The 26,567-nt window shown below is 58.0% G+C and overlaps 2 protein-coding genes across 7 annotated transcripts in view; both read left to right on the top strand.

Moving 5' to 3' along the window:
* Dagla (diacylglycerol lipase alpha) overlaps positions 1 to 8,676 on the top strand; it is a 63,335-nt gene extending 54,659 nt beyond the window's left edge. For all 3 annotated transcript variants that reach the window (XM_070032173.1, XM_070032174.1, XM_070032175.1), the window contains 5 exons: positions 52 to 124; positions 1,560 to 1,756; positions 2,948 to 3,077; positions 3,419 to 3,606; positions 5,298 to 8,676. In XM_070032173.1, coding sequence (XP_069888274.1) covers positions 52 to 124; positions 1,560 to 1,756; positions 2,948 to 3,077; positions 3,419 to 3,606; positions 5,298 to 6,267 — 1,558 coding nt within the window. In that variant the 3' untranslated portion in view covers positions 6,268 to 8,676. The remainder of the gene's footprint in view (positions 1 to 51; positions 125 to 1,559; positions 1,757 to 2,947; positions 3,078 to 3,418; positions 3,607 to 5,297) is intronic.
* A 5,159-nt stretch (positions 8,677 to 13,835) lies between these two features.
* The window catches only part of Myrf (myelin regulatory factor), a 30,720-nt gene continuing 17,988 nt past the window's right edge, over positions 13,836 to 26,567 (top strand). For all 4 annotated transcript variants that reach the window (XM_070032171.1, XM_070032169.1, XM_070032168.1 and 1 more), the window contains exons 1-3: positions 13,836 to 13,975; positions 24,437 to 24,524; positions 24,647 to 24,910. In XM_070032171.1, the coding sequence (XP_069888272.1) occupies positions 13,930 to 13,975; positions 24,437 to 24,524; positions 24,647 to 24,910 (398 nt within the window). In that variant the 5' untranslated portion in view covers positions 13,836 to 13,929. The remainder of the gene's footprint in view (positions 13,976 to 24,436; positions 24,525 to 24,646; positions 24,911 to 26,567) is intronic.

The following is a 26,567-nucleotide window of genomic DNA, read 5'->3' as shown; positions in this document are numbered from 1 at the left end:
GGCCAGACTGATACCTCTCTCTCTCTCTCTCTCTCTCTGCCCCTGCCCCAGGATCGGCCTGTCCCAGCTGGAAGGTTTTCGTCGCCAGCTCCTGGATGTCCTACAACGCAGCACCAAGCCCAAAGTGAGCTCCTGCCTGGCATTCTGGCCTTGGGGCAGCCCTAGCTGTCCCTGTCCTGGAGTTCCCCGCTGATCCCCCAGGACAAAGCACAAAGGGCCCCACTGTGGATCTGGAAACCTCAAACCCTCAGTCTCTAAGCTCAGTCCATCCAGCCCCTGTCCTTGGACAGGTGGGGAAACTGAGGCCCGGGCCCAGTGTTGGAGGGCCCTGCCACAACTGTGTCAAACTTGGAAGAGCCAGGATGGACTACACTGAGCTGTCTTAACTCATCTGATCCTTGAGCGGCCATATTTGGAGTGGGCAAGAAAAGCTGTTTATTCTGGGCTGGGAATGTGGCTTAGTGGTAGAGTGCTTGCCTAGCATGCATGAAGCCCTGGGTTTGATTCTTCAGTACCACATACACAGAAAAAGGTGGAAGTGGTGTTGTGTCTCAAGTGGTAGATTGCTAGCCTTGAGCACAGAGAGGCTCAGGGACAGAACCCAGGCCCTGAGTTCAAGCCCCAGGACTGGCAAAAAAAAAAAAAAAAAAAAAAAGGCCTTTCTTCAAAGCCTGCAAGGTAAAGCCTAGGCCCCAAGAAGGCTGGGTGCTCCGTGGGGAGGATGCAGTCTGCTCCCGTCTTCTGCTGGAGTCGGGAGGAGAGGGCCAGCTCTGCCCAGTCTGTGCCAGGTCTTGAGGAATGCTAGCAGGCCACTGGCACCAGGAGTGTGGGGCGAGGCTGGGTGCTGTGGCCCTGGCCTAGGCCAGCAGCAGCAGGAGCCCACTCAGAATGTCCATGAGGTCTCTCTTCATTGGCCCCATCAGGAGTGCCCTCACCCCCATTCAGTACCTCAGCCTGTCGGTGTTGTTCCCAGCCCTGGTGTCTGTGACCTTCTGGCGGCAGAGCCCGGGGTCCAGTGCCAGGTGCCAGGTGGTGGGCAGGAGAGCCTAGCTTCACCGGTCTGTGTCTGTCTAGAGGACCCAGCTCTGGGCAAGAGGCATTGTCTCTACCAGGGCTTGACCTGGGCATTCATTGTACCTGGAGTCAAGTATCTGGGACCTGACCCAGACCTGGCCAGGCCTGGCAGGTAGAGCCTGATCAAACTGAGGTCAGTTCTGCCTCCAACTTGCGGAATGATCTAGAACAAGTCCCTTCCCTCACTGGGCCTGTCTCCCATCCACTAGATGAGGGCTTGGCTGGCCCCCCAGCCCCTTGCCAGCCATGAAATTCAACAATTCCATGTCATCTGTCCTTGGCATCTTATTGGCCATCTGGCCACCGTACACTTCAGCCACTGCCTCTTCAGGTGGGCACCGACCTTTAATGCCCTGGCCACAATCCCTTCTGCCCCTTCACATCCCCCTCCCCCTCACCTGTTGAGCCTTCCTGAGCACCCCAGCCCTGCCCAGCCAGCCAGCCTTGCTCAGCCCCCACTGCCTCTCCCTGCTCACCCCCCACAGTGGCGGATCATCGTGGGGGCCACCAAGTGCATCCCTAAGTCAGAGCTGCCCGAGGAGATGGAGGTGACCACGCTAGCCAGCACGCGGCTCTGGACCCATCCCAGCGACCTGACCATCGCCCTCTCGGCCAGTACCCCACTCTACCCGCCCGGCCGCATCATCCACGTGGTCCACAACCACCCCGCAGAGCAGTGCTGGTAGGTGACACCCAGGGCTCCAGATCCATGGCCACCCAGGGTGTGGACGGGGGCAGCATCTGGGCACCTCAGTCCACAGTGCTATGCTTCAGCCTCAGTGTCAGTCCTTCCCTGCTGCTCCCGTGGTGCCTGCCTGGCCCTTCCACCATGAAGTGTATACTGGGCCCGGTGGTGGTGGCTCACACCTGTAATCCTAGCTGTTCAGGAGATCTGAGAATCACAGGTCAAAACCAACCTAGGCAGGAAAGTTGGTGAGACTTAGTATCTAATTAACTAGCAAAAAGCTGCAAGTGGTAGTGTGGCTCAAGTGGTAGAATGCCAGCCATAAGTAGGCAAGGTGGAGTTCAATCCCCAGCACAGGGGCATATGAACACACCAAACAAACACACACACACACACACACACACATACACAGTGTGGATGTTGGCCTGAGGATGTAGCTCAGTGTTAGAGGACTTGCCTATCATATGCAAGAGGGGAAAAAAAGGAAGCTGGGTTCCAGTGGCTCACGCCTGTAATCCTAGCTATTCAGGAGGCTGAGATCTGAGACTTGCGTTCAAATCCAGCTTGGGCAGGAAAATCCGTGAGACTCTTATCTCCAATTAATCATAGAAAAAGCTGGACGTGGAGCTGTGGCTCAAGTGGGAGAGGGCTAGCCTTGAGCATAAAAGCTCAGGGACAGAGATCAGGCCCAGGTTCAAACCCCAGGGTGGCATCTTGGCAGCTGCTCATCTGTCAGGCCTTGGCCAGCGCACACTTCAGTGTTCCCAGAATTAGTCAGCAGACAGCTGTGGGCAGGTGTGGGCCCAACGCTCAGTGAAGAGCAAGAGAGGAGCAGGACCCAACACAGACTTTCTCAACTTCATGTTCTTAAAGCTTGGGCCTGCTTCGCAGTATTCACTATCTCTCTTGACCAAGAGCTGGGCACTAGGCCCTGATGGGGCTGGAGCAGGCATGCCCTGGGTCTTAGCAGCTGGAGGGGATAGCAGCTTCAGGTCAGCACTTTCCAGGCTCAGAACAGTGCCTGAGTCAGGAGGCCTGTAGCCCTGCTGGCCAAATGGGGCCGGGAAGGGGGGGGTGAAGGGGCCTCCAGACCCATCCTCCAACCCCTGCCCTGCTAAGCAAGGAAATGCGGCAGAGACACCTGACACCCCCACACATACTTCCCTCTGGCCCCTATGTCCCCCTCAGCTGCTGTGAACAGGAGGAGCCCACATACTTCGCCATCTGGGGAGACAACAAGGCCTTCAATGAGGTGATCATCTCTCCGGCCATGCTGCATGAGCACCTGCCCTATGTGGTCATGGAGGGGCTCAACAAGGTGAGCGGCAGACTGCTCCCCTCAGGAATGGGGAGGCCAGGAGACACCCCTTCCCCCACCCAGGGCCTGTCCATGGCCCAGGCTAACAGGAAGCCCAGGTGGCCACCTGACATTTACCAGGCCAAAAGATGGTTCCGCCTCCTCGGCTCCTTGAAGGCAGGCATAGGCCAACCTGTTCCATTTGTGGGCGGGGCATCCTGTGCCACTGTCCCAGGCTTGCCTTGAGGAGCAGAGCCCCTCAGGAGGAGAAGCAAGAGCCCCCCCCCCCAACCCACCACACTGCTCTGGGAGCTTCATGTCTGTGGTGCCTCCATGCCAGCCCCCCTCATCCTGCCCCCCAGGTGCTAGAGAACTACAACAAGGGAAAAACAGCGCTGCTGTCTGCTGCCAAGGTCATGGTGAGCCCCACCGAGGTGGACCTGACTCCTGAGCTCATCTTCCAGCAGCAGCCGCTGCCCACAGGACCGCCCCTGCCCGCCGGCCTGGCCCTGGAGCTGCCGGCCACGGACCACCGCAACAGCAGTGTCCGGTAAGTCCTGGGGCCCAGGACCACCCAGTCCCTTCCCCAGGGGCTGTGGTGTGTGTGTGTGTGGGGGTAATGCACATTGGTGCGCATACCCATCCAGTGTGAGTCCTGGGCTGAATTTCCCTCTCTGCTCCAATCAGCCTACAACCTGCCATCACAGAGGGGGTCTCAGGTTTCCCTCATGTGGGCTGGGGGATTTCGAGGCACCATGCAGACCTGCAGACTTCAGACATACAGATTCACCCATTCTCACTTAGACTCAAACAGATGGACATCTGCACTCACACATGTGTGTGTATGTATGGACTTGCATTAGAGCCTGTGCAGTCATAACATATGTGTGTGTACCATTTTTAGCCATGAGTGTATAGATTATTACAAATGCACATACAGATCTACAGGACACTCTTGGACAGGCAGACATGGGTGCGAATGCGTGAATTACCTGTGCTAGACACACAGGCATACAGGCATCACCCACACACTGCTCATGCTCACACATACTGTTTGGAGGATTGTCCTGCCTCTGGGATCCTCTCCCAACCCCCAGAAGGCGCTGTGGTCACAGATCCTTCCAAGAGATTGCTGAGGGGAGGGGCCGCTGCTTCCTGGTCCTTGGTAGGGACCCTTGAACAGCTCTTCCTGCATGCAGACATTTCTTGTGGCAGCTCTGTGCTTGACGCCAGTAAGAACTACAACCACCCACTCCTCTATCCCCTGCAGGCTGGTCTGCAGAGCCAGTGACCCAGGGCTCCCCATCCTGCAGAGGGCTGCATCCCTGGGAAAGGCGGGGGGGGGGGGGCCAGGATGAAGAAGCAAATGAAAGGAGTCTCTAGGGTGGGAGTTATTACTGGGACTTAAAATCAGGGTCTGAGCACTGTCCCTGAGCTTTTTTGCTCAAGGCTAACACTCTTATCACTTGAGCCACACCTCCACTTCTGGCTTTTTGGTAGTTAATTGGCAATAGAGTGTCATGGACATTTCTGCCTAGGCTGGCTTTGAACCATGATCCTCAGATCTCAGCTTCTGGAGTATCTAGGATTACAGGTGTGAGCCACTGGTACCTGGTAATAGGAGCCTTATACACAGCAGAGTGGCGCTGATCTGAAAGTGGAGCTGGGGTGGAGCTCCTCTTGTCCCTGCCTTCCTTCCTCCCTCTCTGTCTGTCTGTCTCTGTCTCTGTCCCTCTGACTTTCCTTGAGTCCCTCTTGTTTCACTGTGGCCCCAGTCTCTCTCCTCAATACAGTGACTGGGTCCCCAAGTGGTCTTCTTAGAGTCTTAAAGCCCCCTCTGGAGCCTTAGCCTCCTGAGGTCCCCACTCCAGTTCACCCAGCACCCAACCTTTGTCTTTTATCTTGGATACTTGGGAGTTAAATTAAAAAAAAAAAAAAAAACAAAATCACACCTGTAATCCTAGCTACTCAGGAGGCCGAGATCTGAGGCTTGTGTTTCAAAGCCAGCCGGGGCAGGACAGACAGTAAGATTCATATCTCCAATGAACCACCAGAAAGTTGGAAGTGGAGGTGTGGGTCAAGTGGTAGAGCACCAGCCTTGACAGACAGTTGAAGGCCCATGGCGGGCACGCATGCGCACACACTGCCCTGAGGGGCTGGTGCCCTTCCTCGTCGGGGGGGGGGGGGTGGGTGGAGGGATCGGGGGAGGGGGCTGACTCTGACTCCGCACCCCCCCCCCAGGAGCAAGTCGCAGTCCGAGATGAGCCTGGAGGGCTTCTCCGAGGGGCGGCTGCTGTCGCCGGCGGGCGCGGCGGCGGCGGCGCGCGCGGACCCGGTGGAGCTGCTGCTGCTGTCCACGCAGGAGCGGCTGGCGGCCGAGCTGCAGGCCCGCCGCGCGCCGCTGGCCACCATGGAGAGCCTCTCGGACACCGAGTCCCTGTACAGCTTCGACTCGCGCCGCTCCTCGGGCTTCCGCAGCATCCGGGGGTCGCCCAGCCTGCACGCCGTGCTGGAGCGTGACGAGGGCCACCTCTTCTACATCGACCCCGCCATCCCCGAGGAGAACCCGTCCCTGAGCTCCCGCACCGAGCTGCTGGCCGCCGACAGCCTGTCCAAGCACTCGCAGGACACGCAGCCCCTGGAGGCGGCGCCGGGCGGCGGCAGCGGCGCCGTCACTCCCGAGCGGGCCCCGAGCGCGGCCAATGAGGACCAAGAGGAGGCGGGCGCGGAGGGCGTCGGGACGGCGCCCCCTGCCGGCGGGGAGCTGACCCTGCACAACGGGCGCCTGGGGGACTCGCCCAGTCCCCAGGTGCTGGAGTTCGCCGAGTTCATCGACAGCCTCTTCAACCTGGACAGCAAGAGCAGCTCCTTCCAGGACCTCTACTGCATGGTGGTGCCTGAGAGCCCCACCAGCGACTATGCCGAGGGTCCCAAGTCCCCCAGCCAGCAAGAGATCTTGCTCCGGGCCCAGTTCGAGCCCAACCTGGTGCCCAAGCCCCCGAGGCTCTTCGCGGGCTCGGCAGATCCCTCCTCTGGCATTTCTCTCTCTCCCTCCTTCCCGCTCAGCTCCTCCGGGGAACTCATGGACCTGACACCCACAGGCCTCAGCAGCCAGGAGTGCCTGGCGGTAGACAAGATCCGGACTTCAACCCCCACTGGCCACAGGGCCAGCCCCACCAAGCAGGATGACCTGGTCATCTCAGCACGCTAGCACTCCATAGCCGCCGCTAGCCAGGCCCTGGCCCAAAGCACAGGGCCCCATGGGCACCTGATGGCCATCCCAGGCCAGGTAGCTTTGAGGAGAGGCCCCTGGGGACCAAGGTAGCCGCAGGCCTGAGGCATCGCTGCTGAGCTGGGGGTCCACATCCCTACCTCAGCTTAGGACCCCCAGAGCCAAGGTGGCTGGGGCAAAAGTACAGAGAGGGCAAGGATCAGGAAGGGGTCAGGGCAGCTGGCAGGGCAGGCAGGCCCACACTCAGCCTCCTCAGCCCATCCCCAGCCTGACTTCCCCACAGGACATCCGGGCACTCTGTTCTGGGACAGGCGCTGAGCAAGCTAGCTCCCCCTCACTGCCCTCTGGCTGCTCTCCCAGGGCCCAGCACAGAGCAGTACTCTCCCATGATTCTATGCCCTGACCACCCTCCCCAGATCTGGTGCCTGCTGGCCGGCCCCCTGGGGGGGGACACCCCTCATACAGACACACACACAAACACACACCTAGGTGGCCCACAGTGTTGTATTTGTTTACAGAAACTGTCAGGCTTGGCTCAGGTTATATGCTGGGCTTATCTATATATCTGAGCAGGGCCTGAGGCTGTCAAGGAATTGGGAGAGGCCCAGAGGAGGTCAGGGTGAGGATGATGCCTTCTCTGCCTGGTGTCCCTTGTGTTGGTCCCTCCCATTCACAGAGCCTGGGCCATGCAGTTTGCCCTGCCTACCTACTGCTCCCTGACTTCCTGGCTCCCGTTCTGAACCTAGGGACCCTGGCCACTCAAAGGGTGGTGGGCACTGGAGTGACCATCCCTGGCTGCAGAGTCACGGCCCAGGGAGGAAAGAAGGCAGCCACAGTCCCCCTCCTCTAAGGGCCCCACTTGACCCCTCTGTGTCACCCGACCATGGTCAAGCAGACTCTGCGGCCTTTCCCTCTCCCCACTGGCCTGGTGCCTTCCTGGGACCTGGACCCCACCCTCCCGCCCGCCATGTGTTATCCCATGGGGCCAGCCTGGCTGGAGACTCTCTGCCCAGTGCCCAGGAGAAGGATCAGGAGGGTCAGGGGCTCAGGGGCGGTTCCTAAGTTAGCCTGAGCCCTCCCCCTCCCCCACTGGGGTTCCCTATGGGTCTAGGAGCAGAGATGGGGCTGTGGGAACCGGCCTTCCCCTCCCCCCTCAGCCAGGCAGGGGTCGGGGAGGTTGTGCATGCTAACGTCAGGCGTGTGTGTGCATGCGCATGAATGTGCACCATTCCTGAGGAAGGGGCTCCTGGGGGCTGCCTGCCTGCCCACCTTCCTGCCTGCTGCCCCTCCCAGCCTGCCAAGAAAGCAGCCCTGGAGCTGGATGTGGGCCCAGGAGGTGTGCAGAAGGCCTGCTTGTGCCTTTGTCTACTCAGAGGCACGGCCCCGCCCACTCTGGTCCCACCCCCGCCCCACCCCCAGGCCTCCATGGGCTGCTGGGGCTTTCCCGGCCACAGCTCCCCCTCCCATCCAATAATCACTGGTCTTAGGCCTGAACGCCAACCCTACACATGGCTGAGGCTGGCCTAGACGGCTGCCCTCTCCAACAGAGGAGGGACAGAGACCTGGAAGCTGGGCCTTCCCTCACTCTCTCCCACCCTCCCTGGACTCCAGGCTTTCCTGTGCCTGGACATGTGCTATGGAGGCAGAGCCTCCACCCAGCACAGAGCAAGACAAAAAAAAAAAGAAAAAGATTCAAACATCAAGACAAAACTCTTAAAGAAAAGTTCAGGGCCAGTAAGCAGGGCGAGAGTTGGGTCTGGCCTTTGACTTTTCCCTCTGCCAGGGTAGCTCTGGGGACCTCTAGGGTGGGTTTACCCCTCCCTCCCTCATGCCCGGGACTGAGCCATCAGGGACAGACCTCCCACCCCCAAGACTGCAGCCACACCCAGTGACAGGCTTGGGGTTGGGGCAGGCTTGGACTCAGCCCTGGACCCCCCAGGGTCAGCCCACCCTCCCTTCCCTGCCTCCTTCCTGCCCCTGAAGGATGGGTCTGCTGCACGTCTCTCCCCTGTAGCCCAGGCTGCATTTTGGGGGGGTCTGAGCCACCCCCCTGGGCCCAGCTCAGCTAAGACCCCCTCCACACACACACACACACACACACTGTCCCCCAGACCCACAGCACAAGCTCTTGCAGCCAGACGCTGGCCTGTCCTCCCTGGGACCTGGGTGACCTCCATATGCAATCAGTAGCAAGCAGCTAGGCCCCACATACCCTCCCGAACTCTACGTGCCATTCTCCCATGACCTTTTTTTTTGTACTTAATGTATGAAAGATCCACACTAATATTGCTGTACAAAGGAGAGACAAATTAATATAGCTTATTCTATAAATATATCTGTATATAAAGGTTTCTGTATATTGTATAGAACTGTGTATAAACTGGATGTAGAAGCATAGCAGCCCTCTTGAGTGATCTCTCATCAGGGGACAATGACAGAGTGGGGGGACACCCTAGGAGAGTCACAGCAGGGTGGGGATGGAGACTACACCTCTGTAGCTGCTCCCTAGATACACCAGAGAGCCCGGGGGAGACCCAACCTCTCCTCCCCCCCCCCACCCTAATACCCATGTGCATGGCTGGGCTATGTACAATCCAGAACTGAGAGCTGAGGCACCAGTGGCTCACGCCTGTAATCCTAGCTACTCAGGAGGCTGTGATCTGTGGGTCGAAGTTTGAAGCTAGCCAGGGCAGAAAAATCCATAAAGACTCTTATCTCCAATTCTTCAGCAAAAAAAAGCTGGAAGTAGAGCTCTGGCTGAAGTGGGAGAGCTCCAGCCTCGAGTGGAAAAGTGAAAGGACAGCACCCTGGCTGAGTTTAAGTCCCAGTACTGGCGCATGCTCATGTGTGCAAACACACACACACACACACACACACACACACACACACACACACACACACACACAGAATACCCACATATTGAGTTTAGAGGGTTGGGGAGCACAGGGGTGGGAGGAGCCAGAAATTCTGGGAACCCTGTGTGCCTTAAGTCCTGCTAGTGTGAGCTATGCCAGAGCCTTGATATCTACCCATCATGGCACTGAACGATGTACCTGCTTTGTCTCTTTTCCTTCCCTGAGGGTTCTGGGGTTCAGAGAAGTAAGCCATCCCCTCCCATCCAGACTACAGAACCAGTGCTTGGAGAACTGAAATTCCAGGGCTACTAAAAGTTTTGCTGAGAGCGTCCTTCAAAAGCCACAAAACACCTGGCCATCCCTGGGGAACCCCAGTACATTCTGGCTCCCAGGCAGTGAGGCAGGGGACTGAGTGGCTCGGGACCCAGGCTGGGCCTCCTGCCAGCCCTCAGGCCCGGTGCTGCCTCCTCTGTACAGCAGAGGGCGCTGTTCCTCCAACCTCAGCAGACTGTGGCACCGGCCCACCCCCATTCTCCACCAAGCCGGGCTCTCCCAAGTCCCCCAAGACCCCTCCACACTTGGTGAACCCCGGTAGAATGATTGCACAGTGTTCCTGGCCTTGAAGCTTGCCTTCCCCACAGCCTCTGGAACGGAAAAGGTGCCAGCTCTGAGTCACCCTGGAGATGGATCCACCAGGGGTCAGGATCTTGACTTCCCGGTCTAGGACTCTGGCTCTACTCTTACTTAAAGCTTTCTGAGCTTCTCATCATTGATCTCATGGGTCTTCAAACCACCCTGGCCCTAGTGAGCAGAGACAGAGCAAAGAATCAGAGATTTGGTGGCCTTCTCAGTGTCACACAGCACTGATAGGTACCCATCTCCAAGGATGGGACCTTACCTCAAGGTTCTGGTATATAAGCCTTTCCGGGGCTCCTTAACCAGCCCCAGTGCCATCCTGCCAGTCTCTGTCTAAATGGCAGCTGAGTCCTTAGGTCTAGCTGCACTTTGGGGCTCTGGTGATTTGTTGTTGTTGTTGGTGGTGGTGTGTGTGTATATGTGCGCACACATGTGTGTATACACAGTATTGGGGTGTGATCTCAGGGTCTAAGAGCTGTTCCTTAGCTTTTTTTAAAAAATAAGTTTTTTATTGTGTACAGAGGGGTTAGTTACATGGGCAAGGTAATGAGTACATTTCTTATCAAGCATTGTTGCCTCCTCCTTTGTTTTTCTCTCCCATCCCTTCCCTCCCATCTCCACAGCTACACCCCCCACCCCACCCCCTCTTCCTTAGCTTTTTTTGCTCAAGGTTGGCTGGCTGGTATTCTACCATTTGAGCCACACCTCCACTTCTGACTTTTTGCTGGCTAATTGGAGATCAAAGTCTCATGGACTTTCCTGTTCGAGCTGGTTTCAAACCTTCACCCTCAGATCTCAGTCTCCTGAGTAGCTAGGATTACAGGTGTGAGCCATGGTGCCCAGCTGGGCTGAGCCCTGTTTCTTGAGATATTTTAGCCTCTCCACTTTAGTGTCAGCCCAGGAACCTTAGGAACAGCTGAGCCTTTGGCCTGTAACTGGTAGAATGGGCAGCAGGGCCTGACCCCTCTCACCAGATCCACTCCCATGGGCCTCATCCCCCCACAGATGGAATAATTATTTTCCTAATAATGAGGCAGATAATCATGTTTCCTGCTCATCCCCAACCCTGATCATTGCTTGACTCCACCAGCCCTCAGATGAGGAACTTTAAGGCCGGGTGTCCAATAAAGATGAAGAACAGGGGCTGGGAAGGTAGTTCAGTTGTAGAGCGCTTGCTTTGCATGCATGAGGCCCTGGGTTTGACTCCTCAGCACCACATAAGCAGAAAAAGCTGGAAGTGGTGCTGTGGCTCAAGTGGTAGAGCACTCATCTTGAGCTGAAGAGCTCAGGGACAGCGCCCAGGCCCAGAGTTCAGGCCCCATAACCGACAAAAAAAAAAAAAAAAAGATGAAGAACAAATGGAGTTTCACAGGGAGGCTGGTTTTTTGTCCTAGACAACTCAAAATAAATTCATTACCCTGGTGGGTGCTGGTGGCTCACGCCTGTCATCCTAGCTACTCAGGAGGCTGAGATCTGAGGACCACAGTTCAAAGCCAGCCCGGGGAAGGAAAGTCCATGAGACTCTTATTTCCAGTCAAACGAGCCAAAAAGGCAAAAGCAGAGGCATGGTTCAATGGTAGGAACATCCATCTGGAACAGAAAAAGTCAAGCCAGCGCAGGAGGCCCTGAATTTAAGTCTCAGTACTGGTATGAAAAGCAAAATACATAAAAGTATCTTCCCAAACTGTAGAGTGTGGGCGAGTGTCCACGCGGCAAGGCTGGGTGGGGGGAAGGGAGGAAGGAGAGGCCAGCGTGGAGAATAACAATTGTCTTCGGGAAGTCTGCAGAGGGGGCAAACCTCTGGATGCCTGGGCTGGAAAAGAATGAGCAGTTCAGTGTGGCCCCGTTCCCCGCTCAGCCCTGCCCCATGCGGGGGAGGGGAGCGGCCATCAGCACACACAGCTGGACCTCCAGCAAAATCCCATTCTATATACCTAAGAGCCACAGCTCCGAGAGACGCCCCCAGAAGGACAAAACCTCATTGTGAGGCACCCGGAGGCCTGGCTGCCCCCTCCCCCAAGCCCAGAACTGTCGTGGCATTGACCCTCCTCAGCGGGCCACCACCGGCCTGCTGACCAGACCACATCTGGAGCTCAGGCACTGGCCGCCCCTCCCCCACTGCTGACCGCGGAGAAGGAAGAGGAGAAGAGGGAGCAGCCCCCCCCCCGTCCCCTCCCCACTCCCCTCTACAGAGCAGAGAGCTCTAAGCTGGCTAGTTTGGCATCTTGATCCATCCCCAGGGCGCCCCACTTGTCTGGGGTCTCAATTTTATCATCTACCTAGCAGTGGTGGGGCAGCGTAAGTGAGTCTTTGCCCCTGAAACGTGCTGTGTGTAAAGGTCCTGGGAAGCTATAGGTTAATTTGCTGGGTCTGGTCTCTGTCGCCAGACTTTTCCCACTCAAGGATTCTTGTAGTTTGCTGACACTATTGTCCGTTCCTTGAGCACATGTTTAATGGAGCACGAACTATGTGTCCCGTAGTGTTTCCTTGGTGGTGACCCTACAGAAGAATCCCTTCCCCTCACTGACCTTCCATTCTGGACTGAAAAGGATAAGAACTACTAAAGAAAAATCTGTATGGGGAGAAAGGCCCAGGTGGGAAGAGGGGCCAGGGAGTGGAGTTTCAGGTAGATTGTTCACACGTGAACTGAGACCTGGGTTTACAAAGAACCCCAGCCATGTAAGGACAAGTATTGTAAATAGAATAGCACGTGCCAAGGCCCTGGGGCAGGTTGAGGACTTGGTATGTTTGGATGATGACTAGGAATCGTCAGTGGTCATGATTTTAGTGAAGAGATGAAAGTAGGAGATGGAGTTAGTGATCCAGGCAGGGGCAGAGCATTCAAAACTTCAAATGTCAGGATAAGAGGTTTAGGAATTTGAGTGCAAATGGAAATCAGTGGTTTTTAGCAAAGGATGGATCTGATCTGACCTAGGCTTTGCAAATGGGAAGATTGTAGACAGGTCAATGAACAGGGGCTATAGCCAGGCCTGATAGGGATGGGGGGCACTGAGGGCCAAGGCTTTATTGGGCTACACTTGTGGGTAAAACCTTCATGTCTCACTTTACCAGGCAAGGGTAGCAAGGAATGAGAGCCCTGACTCCTGGGTCTACCAGGATTTGGTCCTGAACCCTACTGACCTTGACTTCTCAGATCTGCAGTGGCCAATACTGTAGCCACATGTGGCTATTTAATTAAATTAATTGAAAGTGAACACCGCTGGGTGCCAGTGACTCATGACTGTATGTAATCCTGGCTACTCAGGAGGCTGACATCTGAGGATCATGGTTCTAAGCTAGCCAGGGTAGGAAAGTCCATGAGACTCTTATCTCCAGTTAACCAGCAAAAAGCCAGAACTGGAGTCAGCTGTGGCTCAAGTACAGCCCCAGCCTTGAGTGGAAAAAGCCAAGGGAGAGCACCCAGGCCTACATTTCAGTTGCCACGCGTGACAGGTGATGATCCTGCTAGACAGAAAAAATGAGCACCTCAGAAAGTTCTATCAGTGATTCCTCAGATAGGACTTAACCTCATTAAGCCTCAGTTTCCCTTTCTGTAAAATGGGGATAATCATAGGACCCTCTTGGCAACCCTCTCTGAGGTTTGGCTCTGAAGCCGCTGACCCCAGCCTGCGATGCCTGCTGAGCTGGCGCCCTTTCTGTCCCCATCTGGGCCCTGGCCCTGGCCCAAGCCGACCCAGAACCCAAACTCAGGCGGAGGATCCGGGGCCGAGCGTCCCCTGGAGGCTGCGCCGCGTCCTGCCACGCGGAACTGCCGGCAGGGGGCGCTGTGCGCGGCGAGCGGGGGGGGGGGGTGCGGGGGGAGGAGGCGCCGGTAAGAGGCGCGGTCAGGATAACGGGGCGTGGCTAGGTCAGCAGCGCGGGGCGGAGAATGGTCGTGTCAAGGCAGTGGGGCGTGGCTAGGGCAGCGGGGCGTGGCTAAGGGGCGTGGCCAGGGTAGCGGCACGGGGCGGGGCTAGGGCAGCGGGGCGGGGCCGAGACCGCTGGGGGCGAGCGCACCGCGCGCTGTGCGGGACGCCAGCAGCCGGGAGCCGAGCCGGGACGAGCGCGCGGGCTGCGCCGGCGATGCCGCGCCCCCGGGCCGGGCTGTAGCGGGGGGCCGCGGCCGGAGCGCACGCCCGGAAAGCCGGACATGGAGGTGGTGGACGAGACGGAGGCGCTCCAGCGCTTCTTCGAAGGTGAGAGCCGGCGGGCTAGCGGGCACCGTCGTCCGGGAGGGGGCTTCGGGTGGTTCCTGCCACGCCGGCACCGCGCGTGGCCCCCATCGCGGGGGTCTGCACAGGCGTGGGTCCCCTCTGCTGCCTCCCCTGACACGCAGCTTCCTTGGGGCTGCGTCGTCTTCCTGGCTCGGTCTCCCTCCGGCCGTCCCGTTGGGACCTTCAGTGCTGACACCGCACCCCCCTCCCCCGCCCCGGCACACTTCCCATCCGTGGTCTGGAGCCTACCTTCTGGGACCTTCCATCTCTCAAGGCTGGTTGCCCGATGCCCAGCCTGCCCCCTAGAAACCAAGACCCCCTTGCATGCCTTTTAGGTAGTGGCCTCCCCTCCGCCCATCTCCATGGCCTCCCTGCGGGGCTTCCCGGGAACGGGGCTTGGGACCCCCTTGGAGATTGTCATGGCCATGCTCAGTGCTCTTTCTTCCCAAGGCTAATTACGCTGTTTTGGGGCAGGGAGCGGAGACTAGTACTGGGGTTTGAAGTCAGGAAGTCTGGTGCTCTACCACTTGAATCACGGTGACACTTCTGGACCTTCCCCCCTCCTTTGGTGTTTAATTGAAGATAAGAGTCTCCCAGACTTTCCCATCCATGCTGGCTTTGAACCTCTTTCCTCACACTTCAGCCACCTGAGTAGCTAAAATTACAGGCATGAGCCACAGTGCCCAGCTGACATTTCACTTTGAAGCAATTGTTCCTCCCCTACCTGAGGCAGGACCTCTCTCCAGCATGCTTCCTAGGCATAGAATTGTGTGTGTGTGTGTGTGTGTGTGTGTGCGCGCGCGCGCGTGCGCGTGTGCGCGCCCTCGTGCCTTCTCTAGAACTGGAACTCTGGGTCTGGGTGCTGTCCGTAAGCTTTCTTATTCAAGGCTAGAGCTCTGCCACTTCAACACTTCAACCACAGCTCCATTTCCAGCTTAATGGGGGCTGGCTTTGAACTGCGATCCTTAGATCTGACTCCTGAGTAGCTAGGATTCCAGGCATGAGCCACCGGTGCTGGCTTGGGATAGAATTTTCTTGAAGCTGGTATCCCCTACACCAGCTACCTCTGCTCTTAGAGACACCCCCCAATACTGAGAACTGCATCCCACCGGCCCCATGAGACTCCTTAGGCTGCTCTCCCAAGCTGTCCTGAGAGCTACGCCTCTTCCCCACAAGAAGCGACCCCAGCCTGCTCTCACCTTGACCTGAAAGGACCCTCCCTCCCTCACAGTGGCATCTGTGCTTACCCCATCATGTTTTCTTCACCCCACCCCCCACATCGGTTTTAGAAGTGTGTTCCTGTGTCTTACCATCTCCCCCACTCTTCCTGAGCAGCCCCTACCTCTCCTCTAGGGCTGCCCCTCCTCTGTGAGTACTCTGGAGGGAAGGGAGAAAGTGTGGGAGGGGAGGAGGGGAGGGGGGAGGGGGGAGGTGCAAGGTGATGTCTCCCAGCCTACTGTGCGTCTCAGATGCCCACAGGGACAGTGAGCCAGGACTGCTGGCCCCTTTGGCATCCCTCTCTAGTATCTTGGGGATCCTAGCTCCTACCTCATCCTCTCCCCTGGTCCCTAAATTCCTATTCTGCTCCTTAGTGGGTGAAGAGCCTTCCTTGGGGGAGACTCTCTCCTGGTCCCCGCTATACTGGGACAACAGGGTACAGGGATGAAATTGGGGCCAACGTTTCATGTCTAGTCCCTGGTTTCCTGGGGAGTCCCTTGGGTAGGAGAGGAAGGCCTTCCTCTGCCTTAGTCTCTCTGTGAAGTTGGTAGCGGGGAGGGCTTGGCAGGAACCTTTGTTCCTGCTAGCTGAGCAGCCAGGCCAGAGCACCCCCAAGCCTCAGCTGTCCTGCTCCGGGACTGTCACATGGTGGATCCTGAGGCACCTGGAGTAATTGAGGGGTGCTAAGTAGCTCTCCCTCAGTCCCAGGGACTCTTACTCTCCACGGACATCATTTGTCCTCCAGCAACCTTTTAGGCGGAACCCTTGGGAAAGGGGATGGGGTCCCCAGGTAGAAGGGAAAGACTCTGGTCTTTGATGGGCATAGAGAACTGACTTGGGGTGCCTGGTACCTGCAAAATACCCAGATGGCCTGTGGGCCAGATCCCCTCGATTCCTAAAGATACCCTTACACTGCTTGCCCCAGACCTGGGCCTCAGGCAGAGGGGTGAGCCTGGCTGGTCTGGCTCCCTGCTCCTAAGCCAAACCTTCTCTCCTGCCCTGGAAGGAGGGGGGGGCGCGGGGGCTGACGCCACGGCTCAACCATGCGGCTGCCTGGTGGGGAGGCTGCCCTGCTCCCTCCAGAGAGATAAGAGGAGACTCAAGAATGTCTGTGGGGAGCAGGGTGGGGTGTGGGGCTGGCTGCCCAGGAGGGCTGGGCTAGGGAAGGCTACAGCATCTGAGATGGAGGCAGGGTGCTAGACACCAAGGGCTGGTCTCTCAGGCCCTTTGGAATGGATAGGCCCAGCAGAGAATGGGGGTGGGGGGAAGGGATGGTGGGGTCCCAATAGGGGCATGGCATCCCTGAGGCTGAACTCAAAAGCCTGAGAAAGAACTAGAAGAGGGATCAGGAAGCTGTGTTTTGTGCGTGTGGCTGTCATTTCTGAGCTCATCGGAGGACCCCGTATATTCTCATACTCAGGGCTGGGGATCCCTGAGTCCTGACCTCGTCCCCTCGTGGGCTCAGTGGCTCCAACTTAGACAGTGAACAGAGGGCCTCAGGCTTTTAGCTCTGGGATGGGAGACAGGAAGGGGTGATCATGTCAAAGACCACAGACACACACACACACACACACACACACACACACACACACACACACACACACACGCACACACTGGACCTGCTGTCCGTGCCTCCTCATGGGCCTGGTCCTGCTGGGCGGGTAATGGGAGACTGGGGGACTAAGGCGCTTTGGGCCTCTTGCGGGAGGCCGGGACAGGGCAGCCCCCTCGAGGCTGGTACAGCCGGGCCCTTGTGACCATCCAGCTAATCCCCTCCAGAGAAGCCAGGGCAGCCCAGACCAGCGGGCACAGGGCTGTCAGAGGGAACCCTCCTGGCAGGATGCACTGGCTCTCAGCAGGTAACCGGGGTGTAGGAATAGGTGTGTTTCTCATCACCTAACTGGCAAGGCCATGAGGGCTGTGTGACTCTGGGCAAAACCTGTGCCTTCTATGGACTCTTTGTTCCTCACCTGTAAAAGCAGAGGTGGTCATGATGCCTTCAGCCCTGGTGAGCCCCCTCAGTATTGAGAAGAGGGGGACACTGTAGGGATGGCTGAGCCTGAAGGGGGTGGGCTGGCCTCTGACTTGAGGCTGGGATGAGCAGCGGTACCCCCAGAACACAGGTGGGTATGGAGGGGCCTCAGCAACTGCTGGGAATCTGGCATCCAGCCAGGGTGTAACAGCTACTGAGTTCTGGGGCTGCCTCCCAGCCTCTAGATGGGAAGGCTGGGTCTCCACTAAGGGTTTGGGGCCCTCCATCCAATCTCTGGAGTCCCCCAGGCTGGATGGGGTGGCCTGGGTCTCACCCATAGTGAGTCTGAAGGGCGGCCTGGCCGACTTCCTTCTCTGGCCTCCATTCCCCGCAAGTGTAGGAAGTGGATGGGATCCGAGCAGAGTTTCCAGTGTGATCATTTTCAGACATCCAATAAATAGCCTGTGATTGGACACACAAGGCAGACAATTGGGGGCTGGCTCTCCAGAGCCCCACGACCAGGGTCTGAGAGACACCTCTGGCTCGGCACTGCGCGGGGTGAGGTACGGGGTCAGCCTTTTTCCAAGGGGCCAAGAGTGAGGCTCATAGAGGAAGGGTGACTTAGCCAGTCAGCCCAAGTTGACCTGGCCCCCAGCTCTCTCTTCTGCCAGCTGGGCCCGGGGGAGGGGCTACTTGTTGGGGACAGCATCTTTGCCTCCAAGCCTCAAGTGGAGGCTACCTGATGGTTTGAGAGGCTCCCACCTGTACAGCAGTGTGGGCTGAGGCGGGCTGTGTGAATCCTCTCTATCTGTCTGTCTGTGGTATACCCAGGAGGAAGTGAGTGGAGTGGGGAACAGGGTTGGGATGAGACGAGGAGGACTCCTGTCCCAGCTCCCATCCCTGAGCTGATTTGCCAGACCCAGCCCTCGGGCCCTGGGCCAGGTGAGGGGGAGATGCTTGAGGGGTCTGACTCATCCCCAGGTCCCCACACCCAGCTGTGGGCCAGAGGGTGTGCAGGAAATGGCCCCAACCAATGGAGGCCACACTGGAACCAAAGTGTTGGGTGGAGGGTATGCTGTGGGACGCAGCTGTGGGACGCACCTGTGGAGATCAGTGTTAGCTAGGGTCAGGGAGCAGTCACCAGCTCCTGTTCTTGGGCCTAACCTGAATCTTGGGAGGGTCTCAATAGAGTACCCTTGGGGAGAGGCCTTTGGCAGAAGCAAAAGGGGACAGACAAGCCACTCTAGGCAGAATGGCCTCTTCCTGGGGACACCCCCCTCAGCTCCTAAGGAGTTACAGCACTGGGTGGTGGGGGGAGGAGGCTGGCAGCAGAGGCTGCTGGGTAACAACCCAGTGGGGGCTGCTGATTGGTTGCTCCCCTTGGACTTTGCCCTCCCCGATAAGGCTGGGGCAGAAATCATTAACTTGGGGTGGCCCTGCCTGGCCCAGTCAGGCTGCCTCCCTTGATTTTCCTCTTTCCTCCTTCCCAGAGCCTAGTTGTTCCTCTGGGCCTCAGTTTCCCTCCGTGAGGGGCTCCTCTCCCATCTCCAGATCTCCAGTCCTCGCGATTGCTGGGTGTGGGTGGTCTGTGGGCTGGACGCAGGGAGGACAGCAGATTGGATTTGTCCCTGTGCTGGGTGGTCAGCGGGAGCCACTGCTGGCTTAGCCTCTTCCCCTCCTCCTCTCATCTGTAAAATGGGAGCTTACTTGTAGTCCTCCTCAGCGGTTACCTCTGGAGGTTTCTGTGAGATTGGATAAGGCAGCCTGCAGCGCCCGGCCTGGCTACGCCTCTGATGCCTGAACCAGAGGCAGGTGCTATGTGCTATGTGCCTGTCTCAAGAGGTGCTGTGTCCCACAGGGCAGGATGGTGCCCCTCCCAGACTCAGGCTTGGGCCCTGTTAGTTGGCACTGTGTGTTTCAGGGGACCCCCCATTTCTGATCTCCTTTTTCTGGGGGGTGTGAGGAACACATTCCACCTTTGGGGTACATTCTACATGCACTGTGACAAGTCTGGCCCTGGTGCCTGTTTCTGGTCCCCTCCGTGTCATCCTCCATCCCAGAGATGCAGAACTTGTTCCAGTGGGACAGGAGACCTAGGTGGATGGATCCACAGCCCCACATTGGCCCCTGATGCCCTGCCCCCGCCCCCTTTGGTTGTAGGCAGGGAAGAGCGGGGGGGGGGGGGTGTAGCTTGGATAGCTACACCTAAAACCCATTTGCTCATTTGGATCTGTTAGCATCTGGAGTGGAGAGGGCCTGCCCACAGCCAGTGGAGAGGGGAGTGGAAGGGAAAAAGAAGGGGCAAAGTCCTTCTGGGGGGCCTGGTCCAGACTATGAAGCTCTGTCTTGGAGAGGGGGTGGCTGGGCCAGGCTCACCTGGGCTCTCCTCACCTGTCTTGTCATCTGACTCTGTCCTCTAGCGTATCAGCTCCCTGGGGCCTCAGGTCTGGCCTGGTTCGTTTACTGCTGAGTCCCGAGCCCAGCTCCCTGCTTGACACATAAGGCAAACCTCCCGGGTGGGTGGAGGTCCTGGTGCGGGTGGAGGTGGGCGCTGTGGTCAGGAGAGCATGATGGAGTGTCGCAGACAGGTGGGCAGGGCCACTACACAGCGTGTGTGTGGCCTTCCTGTTCTGGGCCTTGTGGCAGAGGGTCAGAGGCATTGTGGGGGGATATAAGTTGGCCCCTTGGGCAATTTGGGTAGGGGCTTCCAGAGGTAAGTGAGGTTCTGGGAAAGTGTAGGTTCCCTAAGAACCAGCCACAGGTGATGACCTCAGTTGATCTAAGCTGAGACGTGGGCGCGTCTTGGAGCTGTGAGGTCAGTTTGTGTCATCCTGAGGACAGGGGACCCGGGACATGAAGGCAGCCCGGACTCTCTGCAGGCCGGCTGGATATTTTGTTGAGAAGTCGGGAGGAAACGGAGACAGGTGTGACTTGGGTTTGATGATCTGAGGGGACAATGACTGGAGAGCCAGGTCTTCTCTCAAGCATGGCTTTTGGGCCCAAGAGGAGAATTTGGTGTAGAGACGCAAAGTCTTGCTGGCATGATCGCATCAATAAAGATAGAAAGTCCCAATCAGGGGAGGCCAGAGCCCTTCTGAGCCCTGCTGTAGAGGAGCCTGTGAATGTGAGGAGACAACCCACAGCAGTGGGGGGCTGTCTGTGACTGGGGTAATTGCGGAGGGACTGCAGGCATCTGCTTACCACTGGGCAGGGGACAATATCTGGTCATGGCCTAGAGACTAGAAGAAGGTCAGCATAGTATAGTCATGCCTTAGACAAACTGGAGGGGCTTTGAGAGACTCAGAAACTTCCTTGTGGGAAGGCTGAGAACAGATAGAGCCCAGGCAGAGGCAGCCTTTGGGCTCAGGACCCCCAACCCACCCACGATGTACTCCATTTGACCAAAGGAAGCCGAGGCTCAGGGTGGTCAGGTCCCTTTCTGAAGGCCCCGCAGAAGTGCCAGGTGGGCAGCGCGTGATTCTCTGTGATTCAGACGCCTTGAGGGGACACTCAGGGACCAGCCTTGGGCCCCCATGCCCTGTTCATCCCGAGTGCAAACCTACCCAGCAGGCCTCTGGCCCCTATATGCTCAGGTCTTTGCCCACCCTGCCCACGGCCACGTGGCTGAGGGGATTTCCGCCATGTTTGGGCATGAATTGACAAGTGCCCCATTGACGGGGCAGGGGAGGGGGTGGGCAGGGCACAAGCCTCCCACTGTGCCGGGTCCCCACCCTCCCCCGTCCCCCAGGACAATGGCCGGGCCTCAGCCAGCAGCCACAGCTGGTGCTGGGGGGGGGGGGGGTATGAGCACGAGGAGGGGAGGAAAGGAGGGGTCTAGTGTGCAGGGACCACCTGGGGTCCTGCTGCTCATGTCCTGCACCTGGGCTTAGGTCCCCTCCGTACCCCTTCCTCCTGCTCAGCTGGGTGGCCTTAAAGGGAGGAGGAGAGAAAGGGAGGGCTCTACTTCCCCACAACGCAGACCCCAGCCTGCCTGGAAAGGGGCAGTGGCTGTTTCCTGTTCCAGGCAGGTAATAAACAGCCTCAGGAAGGAGCGGGACGGGAGGAGCTCTGTTTAGTCCCAGACCCTCTGCCCAGCCTGGCCTGTCATGTTCCCCAGCTTGCCCACTTGGGCACACATTCCAGGTGTACTTTTGGCATACCTACTGTGTGCTAAGATCCTTACACCCCAAAGGAGGGAGCGCATAGCCAAGCTCTTAGACTTGGAAGCCATTCACAAGGTGTCAACCCTCGGCCTCAGTTTCCTCATCTGTAAAATGCAGAAGCCACCCACCTGCTAGGAAAGGTGGTTAGGAAAATTAACCATGAGCCACAAAAAGGGTATGGCCCGAACTGGGCACACTGGCCACGCTCTGGACACTCACCCTCCCAGGGAATATGATCTGGGAAGAAGAGTGGACAATCTGATGGGAAAGTAGAATCGAGGCCCAGGGGACAGTCAGAGCATCTTCCCCCGGGGGGCACTGGAAATGGAAGGAAATGAGAGTCTGCCTTTTGCAGCGGAGAGAGTTACAAGTGCAAAGGCCCAGTGGTGGAGCTTGTATTTGGCCTAGCCTGGGAAGGGTCTGGACTCCTGAGAGTTGTGCAGAAGGAAAGCTAGCAGGAAGTGTTTGTGCTCAAAGAGTGAGCCAACCATGCCAGGCCTTGGACAGGGAAGGTCTCTGGGTTTGTCCCAAGTGGTGGGAAGTTGTTGGAGGGTCTGAAGCAGGGAGGATGCGGAGATGCTGGTGGTTGGCTGCCTTATGGTGCCCCTCTCTGTTTGTGGGGCCTTGGGCCATCTTCAGCAGCCTGCTTCTCAGGGGGGTGTCCTGAGGATTGGGGTGAACCTGTGCCTCTCCCGAGCCTCCTGCCTGCAGTGCCCTCATGAGATCCAGTGACATTCTCGGGACTTTGGCCACGGTGGGGAGGGGCATCCTGAGAATGTCCCCTAGGGACTGTACCTCCCTCCCACCTCTGAATCCCGGTCTCCAGCAAGCCCCTGTTTAGGACAGACCCCCAGTGTGGATTGTGGGGTGGGCTGCTCCCCTGCCCCCGCCCAGTGGCTAACTACACAGCATGGGTCAAAGACAAGACAGGCCTCCAAGGCAGGCTTCTAGAGAGAAGAAGGCGGGGGTCGGCATGCCTTGGGAGGCCCTTCAGCATCTCCTCCAGTCCTGGGCCCACCCCTACCCTGCCATCAGCCCCCTGCTCCCCCCTCGGTCCTCCCGGCCCCTGGCACGGAGGGTCCCTCCTCCCCCCAGCCACATCTGGTTCTTGTTAGGGTCTCCCAGGATGCCTCTGCCTGTGCCCCCACCTCCGCCCCCCACCCGTGGGGGAGATTAGGGGTGATTAGGAGTGCTCCTGGCTAGCAGAGGAGGAGGAGGAGAAGGAGGAACCGGAGACTGAGAGCTGGGCCTGTTATAAATAGCAGCATCCTGACGGCAACAGCCCATCATTCATTCACTCTCCATTCCAAGTTCAGTCTCAAGAACTTGCAGCTTGGGTGGTGGGGGTGGGGGCGAGGTGGGGAGGAGCTCCTGTCCCTCTTCCTGACTCTTAGATCTTGGGCTTTTGATCTTCCCTCCTAGCCACTAGGTGGGACAGACCACGTGGGCAGGGCAGGGGTTGGGGGAGGCCCCTCACCTCGCCACACCTTCTTCCCTAGAGTCTGGCCCTGTATCTGGAGTTGATTCCTCTTTGCTGTGCTGTCTTGGGCAAGACTTGACCTCTCTCTGAACAGTGATCCAGTTCATGGAGGTGTTTGGGAAGTCAGCTGCATAATGCATTTAGAATAGTGCCCTGTCAGTCACTAGGACCCGCCCCCACATCCCTGTCACCCCCCATCACTGTCATGGTCATGACTGAAAAACAACTCTGTGACATGGGACCTGAAGAGCTTGCAGGTACTGTGCAGGCACAGTGAACTCCCGTGCCTCAAAAAGCAAGCAGCACACAGTAGGTGCTCAAGAAACAGGCACTGTGGTTGCCAGGGAGGATGGTGTGGGGTACTGGAAGGTAGGTCTACCCAGTGGTTCTTCCCAGCTCCACCGGGTGCGGCCATGGGTCGTGCATGGTGGGTGACCTCGGCTACCAGCTGGGTGAGCGGGTGGGGGTCAGTAGGAGGGCCTGGCCTGTTCGAGCAGCTCGTGACTCCTGGGAGGGCTTAACTGCTCATTAATCACCTAAGCGGGGCTCAGCATTCTTGAAATGCCAGCTGGGGCCAAGGGAGGGGACAGGGGTGGGGGGCTTGGGGTCCCCAGAGCTCTGGAGGCCGGGAAGCAAGGACAGCCATTCCATTTTGCAGAGCTCCTAGTGGGTGCTAGAAATCACCTAGATCTCCCCTGCCCAAGGAAGTGCTAGCTGCCCATGCCCCCATTTTCCCAATGAGAAGACTGAGGCTCACCATGGGCTCCACCCACCCTGCCCCCTCCCCCGCCAGGGTCACATGACAGGGAGTGGCTGAGCTGGGATTTGTTCCTGAACTGTCTGAGCTCTCTGTTCCCAGGGGAGCCGGCCTGGGGTTGCCCACCCCGGACTCCAGATCCCAGGAGAGCATGGGCGGGCCTTTGCCTGGGTGAAGCTGGCCAGCCCAGGTCAGCGGTGTGGGTGGGGCCGTCTGCCATTATCAAGGTTGACGCATCTCCCCACGTCAGCCCCCTTATCACCTCACCCTCCAGCTCCCCCACACACAAGGTGACCCTGGGAGAGAAAAAGGCCAGCACCACCCCCTCTCCTCCCTCACGATGCCCCGCAGTCCTGGGCCACCTTTTCTGAGTCCCTCCCCACCATGGGCCCAGGGCCAGGAGGGAGAGCCTCCATGCCAGGCCTGGCTAGGTGATCGGGACTTCTGCCTCCCCGATGTGGGGTATTTGGGCTGTGGGCCTGCCTACCAAGGGCGGCTTGGGATCAGGCATTCCTGATTCTGGAGTCTAGGGTGCAGTGGCTCCTCTAGTCTCTGGGCCTCCAAGGTGTGTGCTCCCCCCAGTCTAGGCCTCGTGCCTCCACGTACCCGCAGCTGGGCCACCTGTAACCCATCACAGGGGACAGGGCTTGGCGAGTACTGGGTCTGAGCGCCCAGGGTGGCGGACCCTCCACGGCCCCTTATAAGAAGACCTAGGGCAGAAAGGCTTGGGATACTGCTGGGACTTGCTTCTAAGGGAGTGGAGGGACTTCCTCCTGGAAGGAAGTAGGCTGGGGCCCAAGGCTTCGGGGTCCATGGGGAGCCACCTCAGCCCAGCCCATTCCTCACCCTGCAGGCCATGACATCAGCGGTGCCCTGGAGCCCTCCAACATCGACACCAGCATCCTGGAAGAATACATCGGCAAGGAGGATGCTGCCGACCTGTGAGTCACCCTGGCTCTGCCCTGAGGGCCCGGTGCAAGCCCGGAGGCCGACCCGGTCCTCATCCTTTCCCCGTGCTCACCCCTGGGTCCTCTGGGGACTGAGCCTCCTCTCTTCCCCACAGCTGCTTCCCTGACATGGCGGCTCCGGCCAGTGCGGCCTCCTTCCCCCACGGGCAGCCTGCCATCCCCAGCTCCAGTGGGCTCCACCACCTGAGCCCCCCAGGAAGCGGACCCTCCCCCGGGCGCCACGGCCCCCTCCCGCCCCCAAGCTACGGCACCCCACTCAACTGCAACAACAACAATGGCATGGGGGCTGCTCCTAAGCCCTTCCTGGGGGGCTCTGGGCCCCCCATCAAGGCTGAGCCAAAGGCTCCCTATGCCCCAGGGTGAGTGAGGGCAGAAAGTGGGTGGGAACAGGATACAGGGGTTCAGCATCTGTGATGGAAAGGGCCTAGGGGATAAGGCTGTCCTGTACAGAGTTGGGGCATGGGGGGACCCCCGGCTGAGGCAGGGGGTACTGTGGGCTTTGTTCTGAGGCAGTCGGCAGACACAAGTGTTCAGAGCAGGGCAGGGATGAGGGCTGAAAGAAATGCTAGAAAAACAATCTCTGAGGGGCTGGGAAGGTGGCTCAGTGGTAGAGTGCTTGCCTAGCATGCATGCAGCTCTGGGTTTGATTCCTCAGCACCACATAAGCAGAAAAAGCTGGAAGTGGCGCTGTGGCTCAAGGGGTAGAGCGCTTCAGCCTTGAGCTGAAGAGCTCAGGGATAGCGCCCAGGGCCAGAGTTCAAGACCCATGACCTAAAAGAAAAAAGTCTCTGAAAGTAGTGTGCAGAGGGGAGCAAGAGGGTGAGTCTGGCCACAGGACCTTTTACACACGCGTGCACAACCATGGGACACCAGGCACAGGCCACCGGTCTACTCGCCCATACAGTTAGCTGACATTTCCTGTGACCCAGAGAATGTGGGCCGTGGCTCAGACAGTTCCCCTGCCCCCAAAAAAGGCTTGTGGAGCCAGGGCTCTGTCCTGAGAAAACCAGGTCCTGCCCATCCTCCCCTGGCTCTCCAAGGAATCCAAGCCAGCTCTCAGACCCAGCTCTGCCTAACTCCAGGGCAGCCCCCAGGTTCATGCTCAATGGTTCAAGGACCTTAGGAAAGTTCTGGTTTTCCTGGATCAGAGTCAGGGACCTGGCTTGGTAGAAGAAGCCTAGATTGCTGGTGCCAGCCCTAGCCCTAGTCTTGGCTCTGGCTCCATTTGCTAGTGTCCTGCTCTGGTGACCTATGACTTTTGACCTATGTCAGGTCATAGGTGAGCTCCCTGTGTTTCCTCCACATGGTCATGATGGAAATTAAGTAAGTCTTAAGTGGGGACAATGGAGAAGGTGGATTGAGACCCTGGCTTATGGGGGACAGAAATGGAGGGCAGGCTTGGTTGGGGCTGCAGCAGAAGGTAGACTGGCTGTGGGAGGCCAGGATGCCGTCCCTAAGCCCGAATCCTAGTGTTTACTAAGCATTTTCTAGGTGCTAAATACCTCCAGTGGTGTGGGCTCATCTGCCTTCCCCAGGAGCTAGCTCTGAAGGTCCTGACTGCCCCTGGTGGCAGGATTCCAGGGGCTCCTGGAGAAGGGGGGTTTGTCCAAAGCCTTCTGGAGATCCTGAAGCCAAGCCTGCTCCAGGGAGGCACTTGTAGGTAATGGTGGAGAAAGAGGGATCCCAGGGCCGGGGATGGTAAAGCGATGACCCTGCGTGCTCTGCTCATCCCCCAGCCTTGAAACATCAAACCAAACACCACCAAATAGAGGCATAAGGAGAAGTTACAGCTTTTGTTGATGTTGTTGTTATATTTTCTGTATGTGTGTGTGTGTTGGTTTGAACTCAGGTCCTAGGTGCTGTCCCTTAGCTTTACGCTCAAGGCTGGCAATTCAAGCCACAGCTCCCCTTCTGGATTTTTGCTAATTAATTGGAAAGAAAAGTCACAGACTATGCTGCCTCAGCTGGCTTTGAACCAAGATCCTCAGATCTCAGCCTCCTGAGTAGCTCGGATTA

Source organism: Dipodomys merriami, unplaced genomic scaffold, assembly GCF_024711535.1.
Source record: "Dipodomys merriami isolate MVZ:Mamm:240054 unplaced genomic scaffold, mDipMer1.0.p SCAF_21, whole genome shotgun sequence".
In the NCBI taxonomy this organism is placed as follows: domain Eukaryota; kingdom Metazoa; phylum Chordata; class Mammalia; order Rodentia; family Heteromyidae; genus Dipodomys; species Dipodomys merriami.
Note: the sequence above shows the minus strand (reverse complement) of the source record. Positions and strands in the feature narration are given on the sequence as shown.